A 27,926-nucleotide genomic window follows, 5' to 3' on the forward strand; every position below is an offset into this window, starting at 1 on the left:
TGATGCATGGAATTCTCTAGACTGGCCCTTAGCTTGGTTCAGTGTGGGAATTGCCTCCCTCCCTCATTTTATGACAACGGCCGCATTGTTCAGCTCATCTTTCTTATCTTCTAAAAAAAACAAAAAAAAACACTTCACTGGGATGTGTGCCGAATAGCCCACCTCTCATTCTTTCCTGCTGCTAGTTAAAACTATATACACATCCAGCTTTCTATGTTTTTTCACATTTGAAGACGCGGATGACGGCTTTTTGAACTTGCTTTTGAACATTCCGAGCGACTCTTGAATGCTGGAGTGTGGTCAGGTGATGGAGACAAAACGTCTGTTTTAGTTGACCGACAGAGTGTGACCCCTCAAACGCTCTCTTCCACTTCCCTTTCCCGCCACTTGAAATTGGTGGTGACAAAGTGGGGGATGGAAAGCAAGGACTCGATATTGAGAAATTAAAGCTAATATTGCATAAAAATCTGCTGTAAAATTTGTGTGTATCTTACAAGTACAAGTCGACTGTCTAGATTTATTCAATCTCATATCACACATGACTAAACAGTCATAAAACCATCAATCTGATGCATCGTTGCTTTCAGACTTGAATTGGATTTATTTCAAAGGGGGTAGTGCAATTTAATCAAACACATGAAAATTCATGAGTTAAAAAAGCCAGAATTAGCCAAAAGGCTATTTTTCATCTGTAGTCCCCTGGCCATGATTTAAAAAAAAAAAAAAAAAAAAAGAAAAAAGTAATACAGTACACTACAGACACACAACTAGTAAAAACATACAATTGGACTAAACAGGTCCTGACCCACTATAAGAAGACAACACAACTTTGCTGTTAAGAATAACAACAATATACACTACATTACAAACACACACAACAGCACAACAGATTCAATGTCTTTTAGTGTTGACAAGTATACGAATCAACAAGCCACTTGCTCAAATATATGTCACTTCTGTTGTTGTGTTATACTTCTGTTATGCCACTTCTTCATTTCACTGAATTGTGGCTTAGCATGAAACAAAAAGCATCTGACAACTTTCAGGAAACAGAGGTTCTTCCTCCTAATTGTTTGGTTTGCACCCTGCGCAAACCACAACCGAGGCCTCACGTCATTGTGCACTTGCCGCAAGGTGGGCATCGTCATAGACAGGAATTGTCGATTAACGGAAGTGCCCAGCTCTGCTAATCCTTCTGTGTGTACTGTTTACTATTCTTTGCGCTTCCACTTTTGCTTGTTTCTTTTTCCATTGTAGCAGCCAATATGGTTTGGTGTGTTTGGTATTTTACAATTTGAAAGCACTTCTCTAAAGCCCACGAAACATCTTTTGGATGAACTACAACACAGGCTGTACTACAGGTCCAATAATCAGTGACCTTCGACCCCACAATATCGTTAGTTCGCAAGCGATTTTCATCACTTGAGAATGGTTTGTTAAAATAACAGACCCACGTGGGGACTAACCAATAGTATAGATTTGCACAAAAATATGGAATAGGCCAAATTTGGACTTATCTTCCTGACTACCAGCAATTCAAATTTGTCCTCTGTAGTGGACCTTTTTAAAACTGAATATCTCCCATCCAGCGCATACGACTGAATTAACTCCTTTTGTGCTCTATAGAGGACATTCCGAGCTTTCCAATGACGCCAAATGTGTAGGCGTGGGGCTTTGCTTACTTTGATTGCATCATTAAAGAAAATGGCTTCCCTCAGTGCAAGCACTTTTTAGGGAAGAGGAAAAGTAAGTGTATAACACTTTTTATTGAACAAATTTAGGCTTTAAATGTGGTTAGCATGTCTTAAGAACACATTAAAGTAGTTTGAATTATTTTAATTGTATTTGAGCCTGGCATTTAAGTTTTTAAAAATGTCCTCTGTAGTGGACACATCATAGCTTAAAAATAAAAACGTATTTTTTTTTCTTCAAAAATTTGTCTTTCAGTATTCCAGTTACTTCACAAAGATTGGGGAATATCGAAATAAACATGATTGGACAATATTTTTTTCCTGGTAGTCAGGAGGATATGATCTTCTCCCGATAGCAACAAAATGGCAAGGTGGCCCAATACTTTAGTTTACAGACCATCACTTGTTATTGATTAGGATTACTACTGTACATCCAAATTGGATGGAATTGCACATTTGTAACGTCTCTAAACTATATGAGAACAATGAGTTAAGTTGTTTAGGGTTTTACATGAGTGAATTAAATAAGGCTACTAGGATAGGCCCCAACTCTTCACAACACTTAAACAAAAAAGGATCATTTTCACTGTCAATTTGTTGCTACTTTTCCCCATTCACAACTATAAAGAACAGAGTTGGATCGCCACACCCTGTACACAAAACTAGAGAAACGGAAACCTAAGATTTATCTTATCTTGAGCAATTTTGAGTTAAAACATGTGTAAATGTGAGCAATATTTCCATTTCTCTTGCATGTCAACATTAGTGACAAATGAGTGAGCAGGTAGCAGTCGCGTGTTTTGAATGTCTCCACAACACGACATGATGCTTGAGTGGGCATCTTGTCAACTTTTGAGTTATCGCACTTCACATGCCCCAATACGAGATAAGACAGCAAAAAAAACATTTCCACGAAACATGGTCACATTCAAACAGTGTGGCCAATCGTTTGGTTGCCATGGCAACCGTCTGCGCAGTATGTAACCCTGCTGCTATGTTCGCTGCGGATCAAGTTTGATGCATGACCTGCTTTTGATGCGGCATATGTGAAACTCATTTGCCACTCAGGAAGCTGTCACTTTACCTCAGCTTTTGGAAAATAAGTTATACCGTTTGTTTCACTATAAATGTGTACCCACAACGGCTTGATGATAAATGTGTTTGTGCATGTGACAGTAGCAATAACAAACGGTTTGCTTTTCTGAATGTAGCTTGTGTCGTTAAACGCTGACTAAAGACAACACTGACCTAAAAAGTGGAACAATCTAGTCTTAATTGGATTAACAAGTCTCACCACAGACAAAAAAAAAAAAAAAAAAAAGTAACTTTAAATACAGTATATGAATTGTGTTACACTCAGTGGGAGTTTTTTTTAAACGTAGCTAGCAAGCTCAATGTAGCAACTGCGAGCTGGGATTTTTAAGTGTACAATTTCAACTATCAATGAGTAAATGAGCAGAAATATATACAGCAAATGATATCGGGGATTACTTGACTAAGTGAATAATTTATGAATTGAGCTCCCATGCAGTACCAAAACAAAAATAAACAGCCTGTATTTATGTACATATTAAATTATCAGTAAGCATATTTGGGCCAGTTCGCAAACGAACAGTTCAGAGTTATTTGGAGTCACCAGCGAGCAGGTTATTTGAGTTTCTATAATCACTTCTTTTAGCACCTCTAGCTCTCTAATTGGATGTATGGGTTCATCTGAGCTTCCTTGACACTTTAATACAGAGCTTCTCAATTATAGATCGATATTTTCCCCAGGGTAATTTACGGTAAACTAAATTTCTTTAGAACTTAAACCAAGCTAATATATTTTCATCCTCACACTCTCTAAAACAAATTTTGACCAACTGTTCTTGGACAAGTTACTTAATATTCAATACATTTGTAATGGTGTTACAATAATGTTAAGAACAAGGCTATGTACATTTATTTAGTAGAGTAATAATAAAAAAAAAAAAAAATCCAAACCATTGTCCATGATTGATAGTCACAGTATGACTTTAGACAGGCGATAATTTAAGAGGGCAAACAATATGTGCACATCCACAATTCCCATCAAAGTGCTGAGCAATCAAAACACAGGGGAAAAAAAAATAAAAACACAAAAAGAAAGTGTACATCAAATTAAAATCTGGCTTCTTTTTCATGGTCCAAGATGAAGCTACCAACATTTGGCTAGATGCTAACTGCTGGATTAGTCATTATACAAACAAACAAAACAAACCCCCATCTCAATCTCTGATACATGATTTTATCTCACACATGATTTCATTTGTTACATCATATTTTCCATATAAAAAAGTTTTTGGTTGCATTTCATAATTATTTTTTCAACATGCCTGTGCTTTCATATAGTAATTTAACTAGATGACAAGATGTCATTTAGGTGGGGTGCATGGCCATTATCGAAACTTGTACTGTTGTGACCACAATTATGTCTAAAGCAGTTACACTGTGATTTGTTTGATTGAGTCAAAATGATGATTTCTGCGGCTGGCTGTTTCTCTACGGGAAATTTTTGCATGGCTTTAAAAGTCTTTTTCATGGACTTAATGACAACTTTCAATCTATTCATCTGTGCCCCCCCGCAAATCTAATATTGTAACTGGAACTCGGCCCGTCGGATTCCTCAAAGTCACTGATGGAGGGAAAGCCAACCCTTTGTTCGATCCACTGGGCAACACTCAGCAGCTTCTTGTCTCGGAAGGCGGGGCCTATGAGCTGTAAGCCAATGGGAAGGCCTCTTCTGGATAAGGTAGTTGGCACGGAAACAGCGGGGAGACCTGGAGCGAGGACAAGCGAGAGCTGAAGGACAGTTCATGGAAAGGTGATGATTATGATCTTAAGCGGAGTTACGGGTTAATTTGGAGAGTGATAACAAGCAGGACGAAAACATGTCAGGTTTCCAGGACCATACCGGGAATCTTTCTTTCGGAAAGCAAGTGGCTGCGTTTCGGATTTCGCACGCAACTTCCTTTAAATCGACTTGCTGCGTCTGTTACCTGCCATGTTGGCGGGAGCGGTGAAGACGTCCTCCTGCGCGCTGCGCGTTCGGTTGTCTTCTCGCGTGAAGTCGGCGTAACGTGCGGCATCCGAGAGCGTGGCGGGCGTCAACAGCACGTCGACGCCCGAGCTGAACGCGCGAGTGAAATCGTCCGCAATCAGCCGACGAACCTTCTGGGCTTTCACAAAGTAGTCCTCGTAGTTTCTGACAAAAGTGGGAGCAAAATGGGTACGATAGAAGACAAAAAAATATAAAAACTAAAATAACGGGTTTATGATATCTATTTTGGGCCTCATGAGGAAAAAATGCTGCCTTACTGTTTGAGCAGGAAGTAGTTTCCAGATAATATCCTGCCTCTCACAACGTCATTGAAACCCTCATGTCGTGTGGTGGCATACATGGCGTCTGTGGAACGGTCCACTTCGCTACGATGGCCTGATCAATCAGGGTACGAATATAATATCATCAACGTCATCACACTGTACGTCTACCCGAGTTTCCCTTCTAGCTTTTCAATAATGAACACGAAGCACAAAGCCGGATTTCCTGTGCAACCCCGAAAGCACTTTGTGTCGGTGGCTTCTTACCGTACTGTAGGCCATCGAAACGCGCCATGTTCGATGCCACCTCGGCACAGCACAGGACGTGGTAACACGCAACGGCGTACCGGCTGTGGGGGAGGGACACTTGCTCCACACGCGCGCCCCCTTTCTCAAACATGTCGGCGAGCCGACTCCACTCTGCAGCCGTCTCCTCGGACAGTCCGGGCGCGTGGAACTCCTGAACCCGGCGGGAGGCACACGCGGCTTTGTTAGCTTATTGGAGGTTGTCACATGATGGATGTCAAAATTAATGTGTTAATTTTTAGTTAATTTACAGTTCCGTTAACGCTACTATTTTTTTTTTTTTTTTTTTTTTTTTATTTTTAACGTTAAGGACCCTTACTTGAAAAACCTGTACTGGGGGAATTCCAGTCGCAATGCAGCAGAAATATTTACCTAAAAATTTGGCAGTAATAAATGTAATTATGATGCATATATTTGTGGAGGCTTGGGTCAAACTGTATTATAACATTTTAAAAATGTGCAGAATTTCACAAGTTACTAAATGTTAAAGATTAGATAGCTCTTAATATGAAAAGAAAAATGCACCTGGCTGTCTTAAAAATGCAATTCTGCCATCCAGTGGCAGAAAATGACCTCAATACAAACCACTATCATATTTGTTTTTATAGTACATCTTTTTAATTTTAACTAAATTTGATGAATTATGAAATTATTCTATCAATGACTCAAAGCTGCAGCCATACTTTTATTTAACATTTTCCCCATTTTTATGTTAACCCACCCAACTTATTAAAAAAAAAAAATATTTTATTGTACATTTAGAACTGATATAAAATTGGCAGTTAACTATTGAAATCAAGCAATTAATTATGATGAAAAAATGTAATTGCCTGACACCCCTAGTGTCTAATAAGATTTAGGACACATGACAAAATCCATCCATTTTTTTGTATTATGGTATAAGACTTGAACACATCAGTGACATGAGCATGGACATTGATACAATTTAAGAAGAAAAAAACTAAATACAGTCACATCATATAACATTAGCTCTCCTATGATGCTCAAGCACATCATTATTGGAAAATGACATTTGGTGTCAAAAATAAAACGAACCTTTGGAATGCCGACGCAGAGGTTCTTGACGTCAAAGTTTTCAGGCAGCTCTGTTGACGATGCGGGTGCAGGAACTGTTGTGGAGTCTTTTGTGTCGAGGCCTTGGAGAATACCTGGTTGATGTGTCAACAAGATCGCAGATAAGATTTTCTGGATACATTTGAACGCTTGTCGTGTTTGCAACTAATGAATAATGCTTTTATTCACATTTATTATAGGCAAAATATTAATGTTTGACTGCCAAAAATGGCTAAATAAGTGAAGTATCCCTTTAATGCAGCACTAATGAAAAGCCACTATTTTCCACTTTTTTGTCAAATTTACATATAATTGTAACCACTTTGTAGCACAGCTAATGGCCGTGATTATCTTTGACTTTGAGACAATAAAAACAGTTTTTTTAGTGGTTTATTTCAATCAATTACTTTTGTAATATTTCTTTTTCAATTGTAAAGAGACTTTGTAGACGCCCCGTACATCATTGTAATATGATATAAAAGTAATTGTATGTGTTTAAAAATAATTTCCAAGCACAACCTAACCCACCTAAAATAATGGCTGCATCGCTGGCACTTCGTGTCACAACGGCTGGAACATCGAAGGAGTTGACCAGCGGTATGAGGCCGTGTCTCGACAGCAGCCCATACGTCGGCTTCAAAGCCACAACGCCACACAGCGCGCCCGGGTTACGGGTGGAACCGCCCGTGTCTGACCCTAAAGCGCTACCATCAAGACAAACAATATTACAAAATGATATTCTTTCACTTTCTAACACTTTTGAGATTGAAGTAGGTGATGTCTCACAGGTAGCTGGTCAGAGAGGCCACAGCTGCTGCACTTCCTCCTGAACTTCCTCCAGAGATAACCCAGTCAGAGTCCGGTACCGCTCCTGTCCGCTCACAGTAGGGCGAAGCGTAGCTCCACGGGTTCCTGACTGGTCCAAATGCACCATCAGTACTTCCCGAACTGGAAGACGAGGAAGCAAAAATGCTGACAAACAACAGATGTGACTGATTGGATATAAATGCTAAAAAAAAAAAAAAAAAAAAAAGTGTTGACATTGCAGACATCTGAAATGCTAATGTATAGGAAGAATGACGCGACATATATGACTGTCTGACGAAATGTTTTGATACTTCCAACAATGCTTTGTACCCCATAGCAAACTCATCCATGTTGGTCTTCCCAAGGAGAACAGCTCCTTGGTCAAACAGCTTCTGGACTACTGTGGCACTGTATGGTGGAGTGTAGTCTGCAACAAGAAGCATCAGATAATCACCACTGCTTAAAGGAAAACACAACATGCATGTCCACGCGATACCTTTCAGCATACGTGAAGCACATGTGGTCTTGACGTTCCTCGTGCAAAAGTTGTCTTTGACTGCAAAAGGGATTCCATCCAGAGGACCTTTCGAATTACCTACAGAAAGAAGATCATAAAACGTTATTGTAATTCCACAAAACGGATGTTACACTTTCACAGCAGCTGTTCTTTCACCTCGTAGGAGTCTGGTCTCTGCTTCATGAGCCTGCTTTAAGGCCAGGTCCTCTGCCACCGTGATGTAAGCATTTAGATGCTGGTTCTGTTTGATGCGGTTCAAACACTTTCTGCACAACTCAGTTGGAGAGATCTTTCCCTCTCTGAATGCAATGGAAACCTGAAAAATTAAAAACGTACATCCAAAGCTTGTAGATGCTGCGTTTGTGAACATTTCTGTCGTAAAACTGATACATTAGAAAGGTACAACTAAACATCAAGTAGAAATTTCTATACATTTTAGTACAGTTATAATACTAATACTATAATATATATAAAACACTATAATACTAATACTATGGATGGTGATAGTGTAGTCATTTAATGTCAATGATAGATTTCGATATTTGGCGTACACGCAAGCCAGGTAGCCAGATAGAATCATCTATCTAATGTTACATTTAACACACTAAAGCGCAACTTTTAAACACGAAGCCGTACTGACCTCTCGTAAAGTGAGGTTGAGCATATTTACGATACGCTAGGGATTTAGCAGTCAACCTTCACAACGGTGTGCGGAATCAGAAGGCTGCCATGTTTGTTTGGAAAATACACAGTTGTAAGAACGCTTTGTTTCATTGGCCCGTGCTTCAAGCAAGCTGGGCTCTGATTGGTTGAAACAGTAACCCCCTCTCATTTCAGGAAGTGTGTGTTTTTAAGAGAAGCACGCTCTTTTGAAAGGCCAACACATTTCGATTTCTTCAATATGATAATTAAAGAAGGAGAATGTTTACAGTAATGTGATAGTACTTTAACAGGTCAGCGCAATGGTGCCCTTGCAGGTATAACCCTACTTTTTGATACAGGGGTGGAAACGTTGGTGTCATTGGTTAATAATCGAACTATCCAGAGATGGCAGCTCTTAAACGTGTCGTGGACAGTAGGTGGTTATTTCACCGTGACATTTCAAGAACATCAGCATCCAGATTTTTCAAGACCTCCAGCAGCTGCAGAACTGTCATGCCCGCATGGGTCATTGATAAATATGGCGGCAATGATGTTTTGCGGTTCACCAAAGATGCCAGATTCCCCATCATCAACTACCCTAATGAGGTTATTGTCAAGGTGTGCGCAGCAGGACTCAACCCAATTGACGTCAGCATGAGAGGCGAGTGAGAGTCAGCTTGAGACGTTTCATAAACTGTAATGCTGTGCGTACTAATGATAGCTTGCTTTCTGCCAGGTGGCTATGGTGCTTCAACCATGTCCATGAAGCGAGACCCTCTAAACTTGAAACAGAAGGAAAATGAGTTCCCACTAATCCTGGGGAGGGATGTGTCTGGCGTTATCATGGAGTGCGGCCTGGATGTGAAGTACTTTCGAGAAAGGGATGAGGTATGCTCATTTTGATGCTTTAAACTCAGTTTTAACATTAAGTCAAAGATAAACTGTGTGTCCTTGTCAGGTGTGGGCTGCCATCCCACCGTGGAAGCACGGAAGCTTGGCTGAGTTTGTCGTGCTGAGTGCCAATGAGGTATCTCGTCATAATAATGCAATGGAAGTATTTACATGTGAAGGCTGACGTGCTCACGTTTGTACTGTCACACTCAGGTGTCCCTCAAGCCAAAGTCACTCAGCCACGCGGAGGCTGCAGCCATCCCTTACGTGGCGACCACGACCTGGTCGGCGCTCGTCAACACCGGCGGGCTCACGAAAGACAACTGTGCCAAGAAACGGTGAGGGAACACCTACGCTCACGTGCACATCCATACACGCTCTCATTCGCTTGCTCTCTCTCGTCTTCTTTGTCAGTGTTTTGATCCTTGGAGGCTCTGGTGGAGTGGGAACGTTTGCCATCCAGGTATGTGTGTCAAGGTCTCGCACATAATTTAATATCATTTCAAATAATCTTGACATTCACGTTACGGTCGTAGATGCTGAAAGCGTGGGGAGCCCATGTGACCGTCACATGCTCCCAGAATGCTGAGCGTTTTGTCAGGGGGCTCGGAGCGGACCACGTGGTGGACTACACGGCCGGACCCGTCGACGTGCCGCTCGCTGCCCTGGACAAGTGAGAACGTTCCATGTCATACTACGGATCCTTGATAGAGCTGGGCAATTTGGACTCAAAACAAAATATCCAATTTTCCCCCCCAAAAAATTAGATTTTCAATTATTTTTGTTTTTTAAGTAGTTTTTAAAGTGTTTTTTAAGTTTTTTTTTTTTCTCATGATATCAAATAATTTTGATTTTTGTTTCAGTAACTTGCATCAACGTACACAGAATTATTTGTGGAGGGGGGGCAAAAAAAAAAAAAAAAAAGTAATGTGTATTCTACTAACTTGTACGCATTTCCAAACGATTGTACAGACTGAAAGTAATTGTCTTATGTCGTAATTTTGGACTGCTCCCACCATCCCTCCCCCTGAAGGTTTGACCTGGTGCTGGATAACGTTGGAGGCAGCACCGAACGCTGGGCGCTGAATCTGCTCAAGCCGTGGAGCGGCGCCAAGTACGTCACCCTCGTTACGCCCTTCCTCCAAAACACTGACGCGCTGGGGATTGCTGATGGGATGATGAAGACCGCCGCCACTGTGGCCAGTAAGGCCCTCAAGGTAGGAAAATCACCTTTAAAACCCAGTTTTCAAAATTAGGTTGATAAATAATTCTAGAAGTGCATGTAAATATATAAATAAATATGCGGGAAGATACGCAACTGCTAATACACAAGCAATTAAAAAGTCAGTTTTCCATAATGTATAGAAGTCGACAAACTGCTTTTGTCACAATAGCACCCTCTACTGGCATGCATGGGCATCGCTGTAGTTTTACCACACCACCTCAGCCCCTAATAGAAATTGTGGTGGAGTCGTGAGACCCTCACATCATTACACAAAAATATTATCCATTATGTCCAGTGTGGTAAGGTGTCGTTAGGACAATTTAATCTAAAATTCTGATTTATTCACAACAGTTGTGTATTTGGGCAAAAACAGTGCTTTGCCACATATCTATAGACAATTATAAACAATTTTCAGGCATGTCAAGTAATAGTTTTAACTTCCTTTTGACAGATGCTTATGTTTTGTCACATGACCAGACCTCCAGAATAAAGTTTGCCTTTCATTTTCTTGCAGTACCTTGTTAAGGGGGTCCACTACCGTTGGGGATTTTTTGCACCGAGCGGTCCAGCACTGGATGAAATAAGGGAGATGGTAGATGCGGGCCAGGTACTGTATGCTATATTATTCATAGCCTGACCATCATTAATGTGATGGTCTTGACTTGCCGCCAGGCAATCACAGGTCACAAACATTCCCAGCTAAGGACAATTTAGAATCTTCATAGAATTTAACTGTTTTTGTAGGTAACATTTTATGTTTTCAGGAAAAAAAAAAATGCATTAAATTAACTTTGACATGCACACGTGACTTTGCCTGTGCTGGCTTCATTTGCAGATCCATGCAGTTGTAGAAGAAACCTTCACCTTTGCGCAGGTTCCTCAGGCCTTTGCCAAGGTGGAGAACGGCCACGCCCGAGGAAAGACTGTGGTCCAGATCGACAAGTGGGATACATGATGCATAGCATGTAAAAAAAAAAAAAATCTAGATAATTGTATGAAATCTCGATGTTTGATTGCTGGAATTGAGTGTAAAGACTATTTATACCTGCTAAATGCTTGCAAATGTTTTATTTTTCACATCCTAAAATAAATGTTAATTTTAAAACCAGATCGCCCATTTTAACATCTATTGGTATATTTATTATTCACCAAATATCCTCTTACAAATCCACAATCATTGCAGTAGTATTATAGTAGCTTCATAGAAATTGAGCCTGAACTGGAGCCCATCCTTACTGGACAAAAGGCAGGTCAGACTCTGGCACACGTGAGGCATTTTGGTAATGTGGAAGGAAGAAAACACGCACAAGCATGGGGAGAACATGCAAACGCCACACAGGAAGGTTGCAGTTGAGATTTGAAACCTGAACCTCAGAACCGAGATGCACACGTTCAATTCCAAAAGCATTTTTATGTTCAAAATTGAAATGAATTTTTATTATGTGCCTGCTTTGTGGCCTAACTACGGCGACAACACCAACCCTAAAAAATCAAAATCAAATAAATATTAATTGGGGGCCCTCTAAATTGTATTTGTTGGCGCTTTTTTTTTTTTTTTTTTTTTTTTTAAGCTTTTAGCATCCCTGGCATTTCCATTTTATAGTGACCAAAGTTCAAATAGTTCTACAGTGCAAGGTCAACTAATAAATCTTTAACAAATGCAGGATTACACTTTACATAAAAATATTTAGTCACAGCACTAGACTGTCAGAGTTAAAACCCAAAATATATGTTGCTTGTCTGAAATGATACACGAGAACATAACACGTATTTCCTCTTTTATATATATATTTTTTTACATATTTACAACAGTTGATTCAAAAACTGATTTAAAATCTAATTACATTCTAATATGCATCTCATTCAGTGTTACTCTGAAAACATTGCAAAACTTTACAATATTACCGACAGTAGTGAAAAGGATGTAAATAAAACATATCTTTGGAGTTGAGACTTCATTGCGTCCATCAACATGAGATGAGGAAACAGACACCGTCCACGTAAGTCGAGACGTCACGTACCAGAAAGTCGAGAGAATGGCAGCATTGGGCTGACATTGCACTACATCAAAAATACAACATACAAAGCAAACGCGGCGACATAAATAAGAACATATTTCTCATCTTATAAAATACAAAAACAACATAAACATGTTAAGTTAACGATTACTTTATAATCAGAACATAGTTACCCTCCTCCACAAGGGTCCAAATGCTACAAGAGTGCAGTGTTTGTGCAAAGTCCCACTCAGGACTCGTCTGAGTGGTGCGTGAGTGCGCTCCACTAGCGGAGCCACGTCCGAGGGCCACAATACGGCCCGGCATGTCACAACATCTCCAGTGTCCATCTTTGGTTTGGTTTTCTTTCCTCAAACGTGTTGAGGATCACCTGGTTATGGTCGTACTGCTGACCTCCTGTGACACACACCAGAATGTTACATTATGTTAGACCAGGGAAGGTTATCAAGTGTGCATATGCATGAAATTTTTTTTTTTAAAATACATGTATGACTTAAGAATATTAAAATGCTACTTAAAATATTGCCTACCTGTACACACCCTAAATTAATCCTATTAATTCCACTTATACGTTCACTGTAGTTTAATACGATAAAATGGAGACCGGAGAATCTGACCTTTGACCTCCAGGACCAGGCCAGGTTGGAAATGGCAGCGCACCAGACCGTCTGAGGTGATGTCCCACAGCTGGTTGTCTTTTCCGACTTCCAGAGACACGCAAAGCCGACTGCCTTCCATCATCATGTTACCTGCCGTCTCCAGGCGACAGTCTTCGGCCAGCTGGAAGCAAACGGGACCAAAGTGCACGCAAGGTCATTTTTTGTGTGTGTTTTTTTCCCTCCCTCAGCTCGCTCGTCAACACCAGTAAATATTGTGGAGTGAAAATTCAACATTTGTGGCTAATTTATGTTGTACAAGCACAGCATTCTGCTCAAAATGTACAAAGTTCAAAGACATCCGGCAAGATGCAGAAAGACAAATATATCAGTACGTATACGTCATACATATTATCGGAAAATACTGAAATTATACACTTCCTGCTTACCTTGCATGTAAGCTGACCGTCTCTGTATAGCCAGAGTTGCTCTATGCCGCCCGTGTCTTCCACCGTGTGCACCCTCATCAGCTGGATGTCTTCCAGCGCCCCAATCAATGACATCAGACATCCCGTCTCCTGGTTCCGTAAACGGATACCAATCTGTTTCTGTTGGTCAAACGCATCAACAACACTAAGGGTAGTTCACTAAAATAAAATCATTGTATAGTGTCAGTATGAGCAAGACAGATGATGTGAATTTGCATTGGTCGCTCAATACCTGCAGCAACGGCCGCAGCGATCCGATTCCCTTCCATCCACTGAACTTGCACCAGTCGACCACTTGACCCGGCTGGAGCAGAACCTGCCGACCGCGGTAGTTGCTGCCTTCATAAAACACCCACCTAGAAGCCACCGGTTCCAATAGAAGTCAATGTGAGAAAAATGAGCGTCAAGTGGAAAAAAATAAATAAGTAAAATCTTGATACAGACGAGCTACCCCCACCCCCCCGCCGCCCCCCCCCCGTTAGGAGTTCCTCACATCTTTAGAACAATACTGCTCTTAATTGGATGTTAAACTTCAGCTAACACCATGCAAAGGAATTTCTTACAGATCTGTTACAATGTTTAGAGGATTAGAAAGATCAGAAGACATAAATGAATTGTTATTTATGCTGCCACTGGCTAGCCACCAGAAACAAAAAAACAAAACGGCTTATTGTATTTAAACTGCTGACAGGAAACTGCACACAAAAGCCTGCAATTCAAACCAATCTTCGTAATACGTACTTTCCTCCTTCCACCACCAGAGAGCGTATGTGAGCAGAAAAGCCTGCCTGGTGCAGGTTCACAGTCCCACGGGTCAGCACCGCCCTGCGACCTGTGCAACCCATCTTGCTGAATAGCAAGAGGGAGGGGAGAGACAACTCCTACAACAAGAAAGCCGAAAGCTTTAGTGCTCGCGTGCAATATGACGCTAAATCAACGCGCACACAAAGCACTTACATGGCCAACAGTTTGCATGGAACGGATCCTCACATCTGAGGACAGGAAGCCCATGAACTCCGTGTCGGGGTATTCTCCTTCCTCCAGTAAATACATGTTGTCAGCGAAGTTGCCACCTTCATATGCGATCCAGCTGATGCATAGATGAAGACATGTTCACATTACTATGAATGACGTCGGTTGTCAATTAAAAGTACCTCCATAGCCTTGCAAATGTATAAACATCATTTTGCAGTGGTATTAATATGAGTCCATCCTGTACCTGCCGGACAGCACCTTACAGGACCTGAGCACAAAGTCCTCATGCAAAGTTTCTGCACTGTCCTCCAGAACCAGCACATCACCCTTAAAGTTGGGCTCAGAGAACAGCTTCACCTGCACAGCAATGCAAGCACACTTTTATGGGCTCGGGACAAAGTATTGCACGCATCTCATTTCTTCATCTCAGCGTGACATTTTGGATCATTTGTTTTCTACTTTATGGAATCTGTTCTAGCATGACTGTGACCCAAATACACAAGGAAATCGAGCATGTAAGCCGTGCCCTCTTGACCAACATCTGCGACCTCTGACATCACAAGCATTCTGCTGGATGAATGGACACAAATTCCCACAGAACATTTTGTACAATAGTTTTGCCCGGGAGGAGAAATGGTTACACGGCATACCCTGAACTGAGACTCCAACAACGTTTCCTGTAAAACAAGAAATGAGGGTATATAAATGAGGGTTCCAAACAACCAAAGTGACATGATTTATTTATTTTTTTACATTGAAGACTGGTTGGATGGATGATATGTTGAAATTGTGGGCACCCCAGTCTTCAGGACACGAATACAAGCCTCTCTCCAGGATGTAGAGCTCGCCGCTGAATGCGGGATTCTCAAATGCCACCCAGCTGTCACCAAGAGAAGAAAAACGCAATGGCATGAAAGCAATGTTACAAGAAAATATTCAGTATGTTGACCCCACTAAAACGGCGCTGACATATAGTTCAAAAAGTCAAATCAAGATTTGTTACATGGCGACCACATACAACTACTCAGAATTAAAACTCCTTAGAAGCAATATTGTGAATACTCTTTCACAATACCATCAATACAAATACCTAACCACAGGAATTGAAAACTATTCAAATCGACAACATGGAGAGATCAGTAGCATTAAGCTTCTTCTGAACTGTATCCTCGGGGGTTGTTTGTACACACCATCAAGGTGTGTCAAGTGTTTGAAAAGTGACAGAACTCTTAGTCATGTTTGGAAGAAGAATAGCGCACGCCTAAAACTGCAAGTGTCAGCATGAAAGGACACAATAAGAGCATTTTTCGTTACGCCTCCCTGGACTGGGCTTCGTTTTTTACTTCACCTCTTAAGTACTTCACCAGTCGAAATGGACCTTTAGTCAGAACAATGGGAGGAAGGGGGGGAACCTGAAACATTTTTGTTTACAATGCATATCTGACAGCGTGTTTTATCTTCCTAAAAAAAATAGGGAGCATTTGACTTACACCCCACTGAGGACGTTGATGGATTGGGTTTTGATGCCATGGCCGACGTCCTCCATGTTGACAACGGGGCCCATTAGATCCACACTGAGCCCCCGCTCATCCAAGTTGGGCTCACTGAACAACTTAATGTGCGGGGACAAGAAATCCTAGGGGAGATAACACCTGATAAGAATTTGTCTCATGATCCATTCATACTCTCTTGTAAAATATACATTAGCTAAAAGGTGCTAAAATAAAGCTAACCGCTCTAATGGGCCGAAGAGAGCATAGACCATCCTCAGCTCCCCCCCAGTCACTGCAATGAGAATACTCCCCTTCCTCCAGGATGTATTGCTGACCCTCAAAGTCTTCCTCTTGAAAACCAACCCAGCTACCAGACAAAAACACAAAGAAGGTAATTTAGACATTTCAAAGCCACATTCATCAGGAATGTAAACATGTCCTACCCACTTGCATCATATGAAGTCAAATACTCACAGACCACCAAGTATCTTGAGGGAGCCCACTGTCGAGATTGTATTCTTAGTTCCACCAGAGCTTCCTAGTTGCGCTCCTCCCTTTTCCTCACTCAAGTTGTACAAGTCACCATCCACCTCTAAACACTCGCCCTCAAAATTGGCCTTCTCGAACACTAGTGCCTGAAGAAGCCAAAAAGGAAGGAAACGATTAACAGACAACTACTAGTCCTGTGGATTTTTTTTCCTGGACCTTGAATGAGTATTGTTGGAGTGCAATTGTACGGAATTTCCAACACCGACAGCACCTTTGCCACCTAATGACCATTATTTGGCCCTTTTTTCTGGAACGACGGTGGACACTTAATTGTAACTGAAAATACAATTTGTATCACGAATTTCACAATCAGGAACATTTATATTGTGGTAAAAGTCACTCCTCATTTCACATTTATACCCATTCATTCAATGTTTCAATCATCAGTCGTGCATTCTTCAACTTGCATGGACAAGCAGCCAATTTCCAAAAGGTAATGAGTCACAGATTATGATGAGATTTGTAAACTTTAACCCTTTTTCGAGTGCAGCAATTAAGGCGGCAGAAGGAGCAGTAAGTATGTAAGTAAGGAGCAGGAGTAGTAGTAGCCGAGTTTCATTATAGCGGCTGTCAGATTGTAAAATTCAAGACTTCGCCCACGACTAATAACCGTCACATCTTGTTCAGTGTTGATATTTTCTGTCATCACCGCTGTAAAAAGTGATATCTGTGGAAGATTATAGATGGACTAGAATACAAACCTTGACGTCTTGAGGATGTTCTACTTTTATTGCTCCCTGTTAAAGACAGACAGACCATCAGAATGATGATGATGATGGTGATGCCGTGCACAGAATACTCGCTACTTACAATCCGAAGGGGCCTGAGAGAGCCAACAAAGGGCTGAGGGAATCCCCAACTCTCTGAACAAGGAAACTCGCCTACTTCCAACACTCCCACAAAACCCCCAAAGCCAGGATCGCTGTACACAAGCCAGCTAAACACATGGAGAGAAAGTTGTTTAACAAAGATTATCAGCTTGTAACAAGCACCTGTTAATTATAATTACTGTCTTTTCATAATAATGATCCCATGCTAAAACTGGTCGTTAGACTTAATAACAGATGTTGCACTTAGACCACGTTCAGTGCTTTCAAGGTACTAACTGTAAATGGGAAAAAAAAAAAAAAAATACAAGCACAAACTGGAAAACGGGGGTAAATAATGCACATGAGATCATCAACTATAGTGAACAGTTGCCATTTTATCACACGAGTTGCATCAACTTACACTCCAGAATGGACCTTGATGGAACCGGTGGCTTGGGGAACCCCAAAGGAGCCAATTTCAACTGCGTCATCACAGTAAGACGACACCCTTCCCAAACCATTAACTTCTGTAAACAGGTCAATTCTGGGTTGACTATAGTCCTGCAACCGACACAATAATCAGAAATATTTTTTGATTAATAACGACAAAATTCCAGTTATTCAATAGAAATGCTCTGTTTTTTGTTGTTGTTGTTGTAAAAGATGTCCAGTAGGACGCACTGTGGTTGCAGTTTACATTTGGAACACTCGCATTTAAAGTTAAGTATTTTTTATTCAATATTTTTTTAAATGGCATTTCTATTGTTATAAGGATGCAATCCAGTAATTGCCATGAAATCTTCGTAAGAGAAATGATAATGTATTTTGCAGTGATAGGTAGAGAAGCACTGCATCATGCTGAGTGGTACTTATTGTATTTTATTTAGCTCATTTAGCTTCATGAGAAGAGCAAAACATTGAAAACACCTCTCAAGGTGTTTAAATATTGGGCAGCATAATACTGCTTATGACAGCTATAACAATATGTGGAATAATCAGAATTGTTGGTGTAGTAAAGTTATTGCATTGGATCTCACTAGCATAATTGTGGCCAGTGAGTTGGGAAATAAAATAAAAGCGAAGTGAGAGATCTAGAAACTTACGTTTACTGCCAGTCGAATGGAGCCAATTGTCATGGGTGTCATTGTTATAGGCTGGCCCCTCTCGTCCAGAGTTGTTGGGGCGCCCTCGTCAGCCCACATGTTCACGATATGATCTGTATGACCTTCCTCGAGGGCAATCACTCGACCCTGGAAATCCTTGTGTTCATATAGGAGCCAACTAAATAGAAAATAACATTAGATTATTAGATTAGACATTTCATAATAGTACATAAAGACAAATTCCAATGATGTAGATATTAATAAAATAAAATAAAATAAAATAAAAATAAATTAAATAAATACAAATAAAATGAAATAAATAAAATCCAATAAAAATAGTTTACAATGATTTGCATATCCTTTTCAACCTGCAATATTTTCATTTGAATACAACACAAAGACAAGATATTGAATGTTGATGAACAATAACTTTTTTTTTTAAATGGGTAAATATTCTGTAATTTTTAGTTTGATGACTGCAACACATTCCACAAATACTGGGACAAAGGCAACAAAATATTGGAAAAGTTGAGAATGCTAAAAAAAAATAAATAAACACCTGCCAGTTAACATTCTACAAGTTAAATGGAAACAGGTATAAAAACAGCATCCCTGAAAAGCTCCGTTGTTCACAAGCAAAAATGGGGTCAAAGTTCAACACTTTGTTCAAACAAACAGTCCAAGTTTTGTTTAACGACATTTCTCAACGTACAATTACAAATATTTTACCAATTTCATCATCTATGGTTCATATCATGATTAAAAGTTTCATAGAATCTGGAAAAATCTCTGCACGTTAGCGCCAAACCCAAAAATCAACCCGTGACCTCCGACCCCACAGGCCGCACTACATTAAAAAGCAGCATCATTGTAAAGGATGTTGCCATGTAGGCTCATGAACACTTTATGATCATTTGCAGGAGAAAAAAAAAAAAAAGTTGATCAGTTTGATCATTTCTAAATATCTTGTCTGCCGTGTATTGAATATAATACAAGTATGACAAGAATTTATCAATAAATGTATTCTGTTTTACACAATGTCATAATTGGAATTTAGGTTAAACTCACCATAAAACACCAAAGTAAAAGTAACACACAATGAACACAACTGGCTTAATAAATCCACAAGTTAAGACCAGTAAAGTCTGCTTACCATCCTCTGATGACTCGCACCAAGATGACAGGAGAGAGTTTCATTTGTGTGGCATCCTTGACGTCACAGCAGACTTCATAGACTTCGCCATCAAAGTTGTCATGTTCGTGTATGAAAAGCTTGACCGGGACACAAAAAGTGATGTTACAATCTGATGTGGCAACACTGCTTTAACTTGATGTAAAAATACATGTGTAAAAATTGTATTCAAGTAAACATTCACTTGTACCTTTCCGGGTCTTTTGTGGAACCCTTTAACAGCAGGCGTCTGCAAGAAACGTCAAATAGCTCATTTCACATCAAATCAAACATATGATATACATGTAAACACATTTGTTGTTATGTACCCTTCTCCAACAAAACAACAACAAAAAAAGTGAATTAGGTCCACTGTACTGCAATATGAAACTCTTGAATGCAGCTTTCCCTCTTGTTTGTTCCATACTGAAGCAATTTGAGTCAAGAACCTCATTGAAATAATCAAACGCCTACCTTAAAGTCTTTCTTTGGAGGATTCTTTGGGATGACTTTGGTGGGTGGAGGTAGCTCAGCATTATTGACTTTAGGCGTGAAAGCCTCGTCCATAGTACAAGGTCCGTCCGGATTCTGCTTGGTTTTAGGAGCCTTTGCGGAGTCCTGGTCAGTCTCAGACTTTTCTCTCTCCTCAAGGTTTTCCTCTGATATTTCAGGCGGTTTGATTTGTGAAACCAACGGCAGAGAAGCAGGGGAGGGGCTAATTGTTGATTCACCGGCGGCATCTTTACAACCACCCACAGTACAGTCCGTACCGCTCCTTGTCACACCCTTCATATCTGGTTCATGTTCAGGAAAGGTTGCATCATCCGTTTCCTGCTTTCCAAGTGAGGGCAAATTTTTCTGCTGTTTGGATGAAGTGTTGTTTTGCTCAGCGGCTGCTTCCTCTTTGCTCTTCTTACTGGACCGAGGGGAACTCAGCAAGCTCGAGAGGATGGATATCCTTTCTAATCGGGATGATTGCTTACCAGGCCCCTCTGCATTGTTCTGCTCGTTGTTTGGCCCCTCTTTGACTTCAGGTTTTCCTTTTTCCTCATCAACTAATTCCCATTGGTCTTCACATGTGGACGTGGAATCGACGGGTTTTTCCATGGTCCGTCCTCGCCGGTTAGCCGCTTTTTCTTTTAACATCATTGCTGGAGATATGTCCTTAAAACCTTTGCCTTTCTTTCTCAAGCCAAACTGAAATTCCTCGGGATCAAACGTTTTCTCAAAATGTTGCTCCCTGATGGCCGGCATAACAAAAGGGGGAGATGGGGACTTCTTGCGTGGGTACTTCTTAGGAGGCACCGAGAAGGGAATGCCGCCTGCTTTAATGCTCCTGATGAAATCCTCAAACTCGTCGGGTTCAAGTGATTCGTCTTCGCTGGCCGAGGAGTCTGGCTTCCTTCTGTTGTCCTTTTTCGTTTTGGGATGATGTTCCACGTCTAACCAGCTCGATGGCGACTCATTCTTCAGCTGAAGAACTGCAGATTTCACTTTAGTGGGAAGAGGGGAGACTTTAAGTGGTGGTTTTATTGGCTGTTGGGAAGTAGTCAAGTTTTTGGCTTCTTTATTGGTTTGCAGTTGATGTGTTGTCTTTTTCTTTTCTTTGGTTTCTTCGGAGTTCTGATCAGATAAACCTCCAGTGGCCATGCCTTTTTGTTCTCGGTCCTTCATCTGACCGGGCTTTAACTTTTGCGTCGCAGCCATCATTTGATCATCTTTTTGTTTAGGTACTCTTTTCACAACTTCTTTCAAATTTGCATTTTCGTTTATATCAATCTTACCGGTGCTTTTGCTTGTGGACAAGTTGGAAGGCATTTCAGAATCTTCCACCGTGTTCTCGATAGGTTCTGCCGTTAATATTTTTGCTTCATTTCCTTGGTTAACTATTAACACTTTGCAATCTGTGTCCTGAGGAGTGTTTTCATCCTGTTTATTAATCTCCTCGTGATCAGATCTGATGTTTACAGAACACTCTTGCTTTTGGAAATGAACATTAGATTCACCACCGTCAATTACATGCTCAACTTCTTTATCGTTTGTGGCAGCTAATGCTTCTTCTTCCAAACGTTTGATTGGAGAATCATTTGTTTCTTTCTGAGAACTCTGAGTCGCTGACTTGTCAAAAAGTTGGCTTTCCAGTGACATTTCTGCATTTAATGCCTTTGCTGGATCAGCAGTTTCACCATGTTCGTCAACATCCTTAAGTTGTTCTCCAACAGACGTCTGATTTTCTTGGATAATAACTTTAGAGTTGGAACTCTTGCGTGACCTTTCATTGTCAAAACTTATTGGTGAAGCATTTGTTTCACTATCTTCTTTAGTAAATTCTGCCGTCTTTATTTCACTTTGATTCCCTGTCAATTGACAACCCTGTTCGTCCTGAATTTCATTGCTGTTCCTGGTTACACCATCCTGAGTTAGAGGTTGCTGAGATTCCGTAGCTGCACTTGTCGTATGTTTTTTCAAAGAATCCTTCATAGCTTCTTGGGAATCCAACACTTTGGTTGCACTTTCACAGACTGCAGTTATTTTTTCTGCTTTCTGTGCTTCACCTTTGTTCTTTTCTATGTGCGTGTTCACTCTTTGCGTTTTCCCTTTTGCAGCCAGCAGTGAATAACCATTTTCTGATGTTAGCCGGGTCGATTCATTTGGTTTGGTGATGTCTTCCTCTGCGCTTAATGCCTTGAGCTCCCCGACGCAGTTGTTGCCCATCACTGCTGTGTCATTCAGCTTTTCACTCGACTTTGATTCTGTTTCCTCCTTTTTAGACTCTTGTACTTGTGAAAGAGGCTCTTTGTCCAGCTGACTTTCAACATTCTTGGGTGCTTCATAAACAGCTTCATTCTCTGCGTCCATTGACTCCGTTGGTTTCCTGCCAACCTCCTCTTTAGTTTTCCCCTCCCCTGGAGCACTTTTTATTGAATCTATGGCCAGTGCAGCTGAAAACGTATTTTCAGGAATTGTATTTGAAATTTCTTCCTCGATCATTTCAGAATCCTTCATTTTATCATTAGTGTTTAAAGAAATTGAAGGTGTTGCTGAATCAACCCTTTTTAGCTCCGAATCATGGTCTGTTGAAACAGATTCAACTGAAGGCACGTTTGCATTTTCTTCAGCTGCTTCAATGGAAGCGCCGTCCTGGTGAGAGGGTGAAAGGTCGTCACATTGAATAATGGTGGTGCTCACAGAACTATCCATTACATTATCATGAACATCCTGAGCCACCACTACGGAATCCTCTTCAGAAATGGCTTTTCCCAGTTTTGTGGTATTTGTGAGCTGGACTGTGACTGAGGATACCTTGTCCTTTACAATTTCTGTTTGCAGTTCCAGTGCAGTGCTGTCCCCTTTCAGATTAGATGCATTTTTTGGTGAAGGCTCAAGTATTGGTTGCATGCATTCATGCTCTTCTACATGCCTATTAGTCTCACAACTGGCTGCCTCCTTGGCCAGTGCTACCTCAGTTATTGCATCTTTTACTGGTTTAACCTTGTTCTCAAGTATTACAGTAATCACTGTGTCGTTTTCTTTAATTATTTGAGACTTTGAAATGTTTTCTTTAGGACTATTGAGGGCCTCTTCAAACCCGTGTGGCTCACTCGCTTTCTCTTTGGTTTCACTTGCACAAGAATGATTTGAGAGTGTCACACTGTGTTGTTGTTCCTTGTGAGATTTAACCTGAAGTGTACCCACTGTCGTGCAGTCTTTAAAATGATCTTCCTCAACCGCATCTGCGGGTTCGACAGCAGTTTCTGTATTACTCTTTGGCTGCATACTGTCATCTTTAAGTCTTGGTATGTTTGACGAATCATCGCTTGAAGTATGTTGATTTTTCCTAGATTTAAAATTGGCGAAGCTCCTCGGGCTTCTTGTCGGGAGCTTACTTGGAGATGGCGGGACAGACGTCTTTAATGGCGTCGTCTTCAGGTTTTGTTTGCTTTCTTCCTTATCTTGGCTGGTGACAACTGGAGAGTCAGTCTCTTCATGGCGTTGTCTGGTTTTAAAGATGTGACTTAGAGGCTTTAATGATAGGATGTTTCCTGTTGGGCACAAACAAATACACATAGAAATCATGAAATCACACGACATGTTCCAACCTTTTTCTTAAAGGTGTAGTCTAACAATTAACCCAAAGTGAATCAAATTAAAATCCATTTTTTATTAAAAAAAAAAATAAATAAATAAAAAAAGCCAATTTGTAGGGAACAGGAAACTACGTTTTTATTACCTTTTTTGGGACTTCCAGGGGGAGGAGGGCTCTCGCAGGGAGCTCTTTCCACATGTGCTGCTCCTTGCTGGTCTGGGCACTTCTGGACTTGTTTGTGTCTGTCTGAGTCTACTTGAGGAGAGGCAACTTTTCTGTAGTTAGTTTCACTTGTTTTAGGTATGTCAATGTTTGATTTTTTAGTTGGAGATGAAACAGGCAGCCGGCTTTTTGATATTACGGGAACATGCTTATCCTGATGGGACTGTCCTTTTTTAAGTTCCTCTTCCACTCCATTTACTAAGCCAATATGCTCAATAGCATCATCAATGTCCTTTGGTTTTTCTTTCACAAGCAATGGCCGAGATAATGCTTTAGTAGGAGAAATGTCTGCTGAGCGAGTCTTTACTCCTTTTTCCTCCTCACAACTTGGTTTCCTGACACATTTGGTTGTTGATGCTGAAGATTTCAAAGATTCATTAGCTAGTCTTGGGCTTTTCTGTAGTTTGGGAATGGCTGAAGAGCCATTAGCTTCTGTTGTTTTATCTGTCGACACCAGTGATTTTATATCACCATCTGATATTTGTCTTTTGGGGATTTTAGACTTTGTGAGACTACTGGTGGATTTGTCTATTAGTGGTGTTATCGGAGACGCAGTTTTCTCATTGCTTTGTTGTTTTAGTGGCGGTAGATCACTGGATGTTGTAACCTTAATGTCCTCCGTGGAGCACTTTGCTTTTGTTGCCACATTTTTGGCCTTGCCTCCTGCTGCTGTTGCCGAGGGTCTTGCTATGCTCCCAATGGTACGCCGGTTTTCCGTTGCTACTTTAACTCCTGTTTTAGAGGCCGTTGCCTGGTTAGTCCCATTGCCTCTTATTCCAGATGCCCCAGTATGTAGTTTGGATCTGTGCATATCGGGGCTTGCAGGGGAATCCTCAATTTCAGATGTCTGAGAGAGAGTATTTTGTTGAATTAAAAGTTCAGAGGCGTTCCCGTCTTCAGTTTCATCATATGGCGTGACTGGGGCCGTGTCTGCGTGTCTGTTTTCATCAGAGTTTTGATTTTGAAGCTGTAGCAATCTGGAAAGAAAGACAAAAGAATAAATCAGTAGATGGCTACATAAGGACAAAGACAAATTCATCTTCTTTTTTTGTTAAAAACAAACAAACAAACAAACAAACAGGATTTTAAACGATGAATGACAACGCTGCCACCTGTTAAGCCCCAAATTAGTGACTGTCACGACTGTTAATGATTTGATTTGTTGTTGCAAACGTACAATTTTGTTTTCCCGAGTTTTTTGTAAAAATTCATTTATATCACTGATATAAATCTCAAACAGCTTAGATAAATGATCTCTCTGCTGATCTTCATCAATGAAAAATAACTTTAGAAGGTTAACACGATTTAGGAAGTCTTTGTTTTCCTGGTGAAAGTGCCATACTAGTCCACAAAACTGTTAAAGGGGAAGTCATCCCACAATTTTTCTTTACAATATGTTCTATGCAGCACCAATAGTCTAAACATGATATTCTGATTAATATTGTGCTGGTGGAATATAAATTAACCAGTAATTATTATTATTTTTAATTAAATCATCTCAGTGGGCGGCCATTTTGCCACTTGCTGTCAACTGAAAACAACATCACAGTTGCTCAGGGCTCAGGTAATGACCAATCACGGCGCACCTGTTTTCTGAGTTTGGTCATGCGACGTTCACAAGACTCATAAATACACCAATGCTAATTTTCCACCAGTTCATTTATTAACTCAGGTGCATATATCTGCACATAAGACTTACATTACATTTAGCAATGCAGAATGATATGATTATATGATATGAAGGAATGGTGACAATTTACACAAGTTGCTGAGCATGATTATGGGAAGATAAGTGTATGAGACATTTTAAGCTTTAACTGTTTTTAAAATGTCATCTCACTGTATCATTTAGACGCCCACAATATAAATATTTTAGCGCCTCAGTCACTGTGTATTGTCCTCCTCTGGTACAATAGCACATGGGAATCCTAAGATCAGGTTGCACAAAGGCTATAAACTCACCTGCTTTCCTTTTCTCCATTCTAAAGAGTATTTTCAAACACAAACCATAAAAATGTAGATACTCACAGGTTCTTCTTTGTCTGCTCAGAAGTATTTGAACCAGAATCTGCGGTGCCTTCCTCTCCCACTTGCTTGTTCCTTTCCAAACTTAGCTGTGGGCTACCGTGCACTTCATGGGCCACATCCTTGGGCTTTGAAGGCAGATTCACAGTCTTGCGTGTAACACAAGTTTCTTTTGACCCTTGTTTCTCCTTGAGGGGGTGTTTCTCTGAGTCCGTGCCAGCGTCAGGCTCCTCCGACCGCCGTAAAGTAATTTGCAAATCCCCGGTAGTTGGCGCAGAGGACGACAAGTCTGGCAAGCTGCTCGTGGTGTCTGCGCTCCCCTCAGTAATCGTCTCATCCTCAGGAAATACTGTGGCAGGTATGGCTAGCACAGGAGGCGAAAGTGGTATAAAACACGCCCCCTCTTCCGTCATCCTATCCTCTCTCACACCCTCCCTCCCAATTCTCTCCTCCTCTCCCAGGTGAGTGTTTACTAATATGGCTTTGAAGAGATAAGTAGGAGATTCACCAGGTGGTACTTTGTCTCTTTCCGGTGAATGGCTTTGTGCTGAATTTTCCCTGCCAACATTTGGAGGACCTTCCTGAGTCGAGATGAGGTTAGTTGCAGCTAAAGGAGAGCCCAATGTTATTCCCTTTATGGTCGTGCTGTGGACATTTCCTCCAACTTTAACTGATGTTTTTGTTGTCGCTAAGCTTATAGAAGTTAAGTTCGTTGACTTTGGAGGCGCAGCATAGGGGATTTCAACTGTCGACCGCTTGGATGAGTTATCAATACCACCTGCGGTCGAGTTTTCTGCCATCATCACCGTGATGTCCTCCAAATTCATATGCAGCCTTTTGCTCACTTCCTCCACCACCGACTCGGTAAATCCTAGCTCTGAATTGGAATCAGAACATGGCAAAATGGTGCTTGCAAAGTCCAGAGCAGTGGGGGTGACATTCCCTGAATTCCTTTGACTACCGGCGCTGCTCACCCTGTGCACAGGAACCTCCCTCACACTGCTACAGCCGCTGCTGTTGGAGTCTGCAAATGGAATATCCGCCTCAGTCAAAAAAGAGAGCACGCTCGAGGAACTGGGGCTGGAGCTTTGGCTGAGGGTGGCTCCATTATCAATTCCTGCTCGGGCTTCGCTCTCGGCCGGCTTGTCATGTTCTCGGGAGGGAGTAGGAGTCTTTAAGCCATCTTCCTGGTTAAGCAGGGATGAATGGGGAGACAAAGGTGATGCTGGGGAACTTGGACAATTTGAAATGACTGAAGTGTCTGAAGTACGGCTGCCTCGGCTCCTCCTCTTCTTGTGGCTGAAGAAGTGACTGAGACGATCCAACACACCTCTTTTCTCCTCTGAATTCTGACAAAGGGCAGACAAGATTCAGAAACGAGATAAACGTTCAAGTAATAACAGAAGCAACACACCCATGTTGTTTCTTAGATTCCTGTCACTTAGCCAAAAGCAAACATTCAAGATGTAAATGATTCAGAATTACAGGTTCACCTGCTAATTTGAAAAATACCTTGATATTTTACATAACTGCATTTTAATTTTAAAGTTCAAGTAGTATTAAAAAAAAATAAAAATAAAAAATCAGTAAACAACTTGTAATTACTAATTATACTGCAAAGACGAAAAAATTCATTTTCTCCCAAATAAACACCTCATCATCCAAATACAATAACCAAGCTGAGATGAATAATTAACTCAGTGGACATAAATGTAAAACTGGATGCAAAGCTCAAAGGTTATCATCTGACCAACATAAGGAAACAATCCCAATCTAATGAGATCCAAATCAATACAAAAGGGATATATGAGGCACCCTCACATTAGAAACGATTATCAATATTTATATTGTTCATACAGAGTATTTTTAATACATGTTTTCTCTCTGTAGTCATAAGG

The 27,926-nt window shown here is 40.8% G+C and overlaps 3 protein-coding genes across 4 annotated transcripts in view; 1 reads left to right on the plus strand and 2 right to left on the minus strand.

Moving 5' to 3' along the window:
* Nucleotides 1-3,686: 3,686 nt before the first annotated feature.
* On the minus strand, nucleotides 3,687-8,501 carry qrsl1 (glutaminyl-tRNA amidotransferase subunit QRSL1). The gene is made up of 11 exons (XM_077539384.1): nucleotides 8,375-8,501; nucleotides 7,891-8,050; nucleotides 7,714-7,812; nucleotides 7,548-7,644; nucleotides 7,197-7,358; nucleotides 6,939-7,114; nucleotides 6,393-6,505; nucleotides 5,298-5,490; nucleotides 5,028-5,145; nucleotides 4,709-4,914; nucleotides 3,687-4,489 (listed from the first exon to the last, which is right to left on the minus strand). The coding sequence occupies exons 1-11, from the start codon at nucleotides 8,396-8,398 to the stop codon at nucleotides 4,278-4,280; spliced, it is 1,560 nt and encodes a 519-aa protein (XP_077395510.1). The 5' UTR covers nucleotides 8,399-8,501; the 3' UTR covers nucleotides 3,687-4,277.
* Nucleotides 8,502-8,549: 48 nt separating this feature from the next.
* On the plus strand, nucleotides 8,550-11,616 carry rtn4ip1 (reticulon 4 interacting protein 1). Its single transcript, XM_077538785.1, has 9 exons — nucleotides 8,550-9,037; nucleotides 9,113-9,264; nucleotides 9,335-9,403; nucleotides 9,481-9,605; nucleotides 9,682-9,730; nucleotides 9,804-9,940; nucleotides 10,301-10,484; nucleotides 11,007-11,099; nucleotides 11,328-11,616. Exons 1-9 carry the CDS (start codon nucleotides 8,782-8,784, stop codon nucleotides 11,445-11,447), a joined length of 1,185 nt encoding a protein of 394 aa, XP_077394911.1. The 5' UTR covers nucleotides 8,550-8,781; the 3' UTR covers nucleotides 11,448-11,616.
* A 637-nt stretch (nucleotides 11,617-12,253) lies between these two features.
* crybg1a (crystallin beta-gamma domain containing 1a) overlaps nucleotides 12,254-27,926 on the minus strand; it is a 30,492-nt gene continuing 14,819 nt past the window's right edge. For both annotated transcript variants that reach the window (XM_077538387.1, XM_077538388.1), the window contains 21 exons: nucleotides 26,032-27,377; nucleotides 23,926-24,980; nucleotides 20,169-23,737; nucleotides 19,906-19,944; nucleotides 19,677-19,795; nucleotides 18,524-18,701; nucleotides 17,842-17,981; nucleotides 17,422-17,548; nucleotides 17,313-17,348; nucleotides 16,537-16,697; nucleotides 16,303-16,429; nucleotides 16,060-16,205; nucleotides 15,323-15,449; nucleotides 15,220-15,246; nucleotides 14,814-14,926; nucleotides 14,552-14,684; nucleotides 14,336-14,475; nucleotides 13,827-13,950; nucleotides 13,556-13,714; nucleotides 13,128-13,290; nucleotides 12,254-12,906 (listed from right to left, as the gene is read on the minus strand). In XM_077538387.1, the coding sequence (XP_077394513.1) occupies nucleotides 12,818-12,906; nucleotides 13,128-13,290; nucleotides 13,556-13,714; nucleotides 13,827-13,950; nucleotides 14,336-14,475; nucleotides 14,552-14,684; nucleotides 14,814-14,926; nucleotides 15,220-15,246; nucleotides 15,323-15,449; nucleotides 16,060-16,205; nucleotides 16,303-16,429; nucleotides 16,537-16,697; nucleotides 17,313-17,348; nucleotides 17,422-17,548; nucleotides 17,842-17,981; nucleotides 18,524-18,701; nucleotides 19,677-19,795; nucleotides 19,906-19,944; nucleotides 20,169-23,737; nucleotides 23,926-24,980; nucleotides 26,032-27,377 (8,118 nt within the window). In that variant the 3' untranslated portion in view covers nucleotides 12,254-12,817. The remainder of the gene's footprint in view (nucleotides 12,907-13,127; nucleotides 13,291-13,555; nucleotides 13,715-13,826; nucleotides 13,951-14,335; nucleotides 14,476-14,551; nucleotides 14,685-14,813; nucleotides 14,927-15,219; nucleotides 15,247-15,322; nucleotides 15,450-16,059; nucleotides 16,206-16,302; nucleotides 16,430-16,536; nucleotides 16,698-17,312; nucleotides 17,349-17,421; nucleotides 17,549-17,841; nucleotides 17,982-18,523; nucleotides 18,702-19,676; nucleotides 19,796-19,905; nucleotides 19,945-20,168; nucleotides 23,738-23,925; nucleotides 24,981-26,031; nucleotides 27,378-27,926) is intronic.

This window comes from Festucalex cinctus, chromosome 12, assembly GCF_051991245.1.
Source record: "Festucalex cinctus isolate MCC-2025b chromosome 12, RoL_Fcin_1.0, whole genome shotgun sequence".
In the NCBI taxonomy this organism is placed as follows: Eukaryota; Metazoa; Chordata; class Actinopteri; order Syngnathiformes; family Syngnathidae; genus Festucalex; species Festucalex cinctus.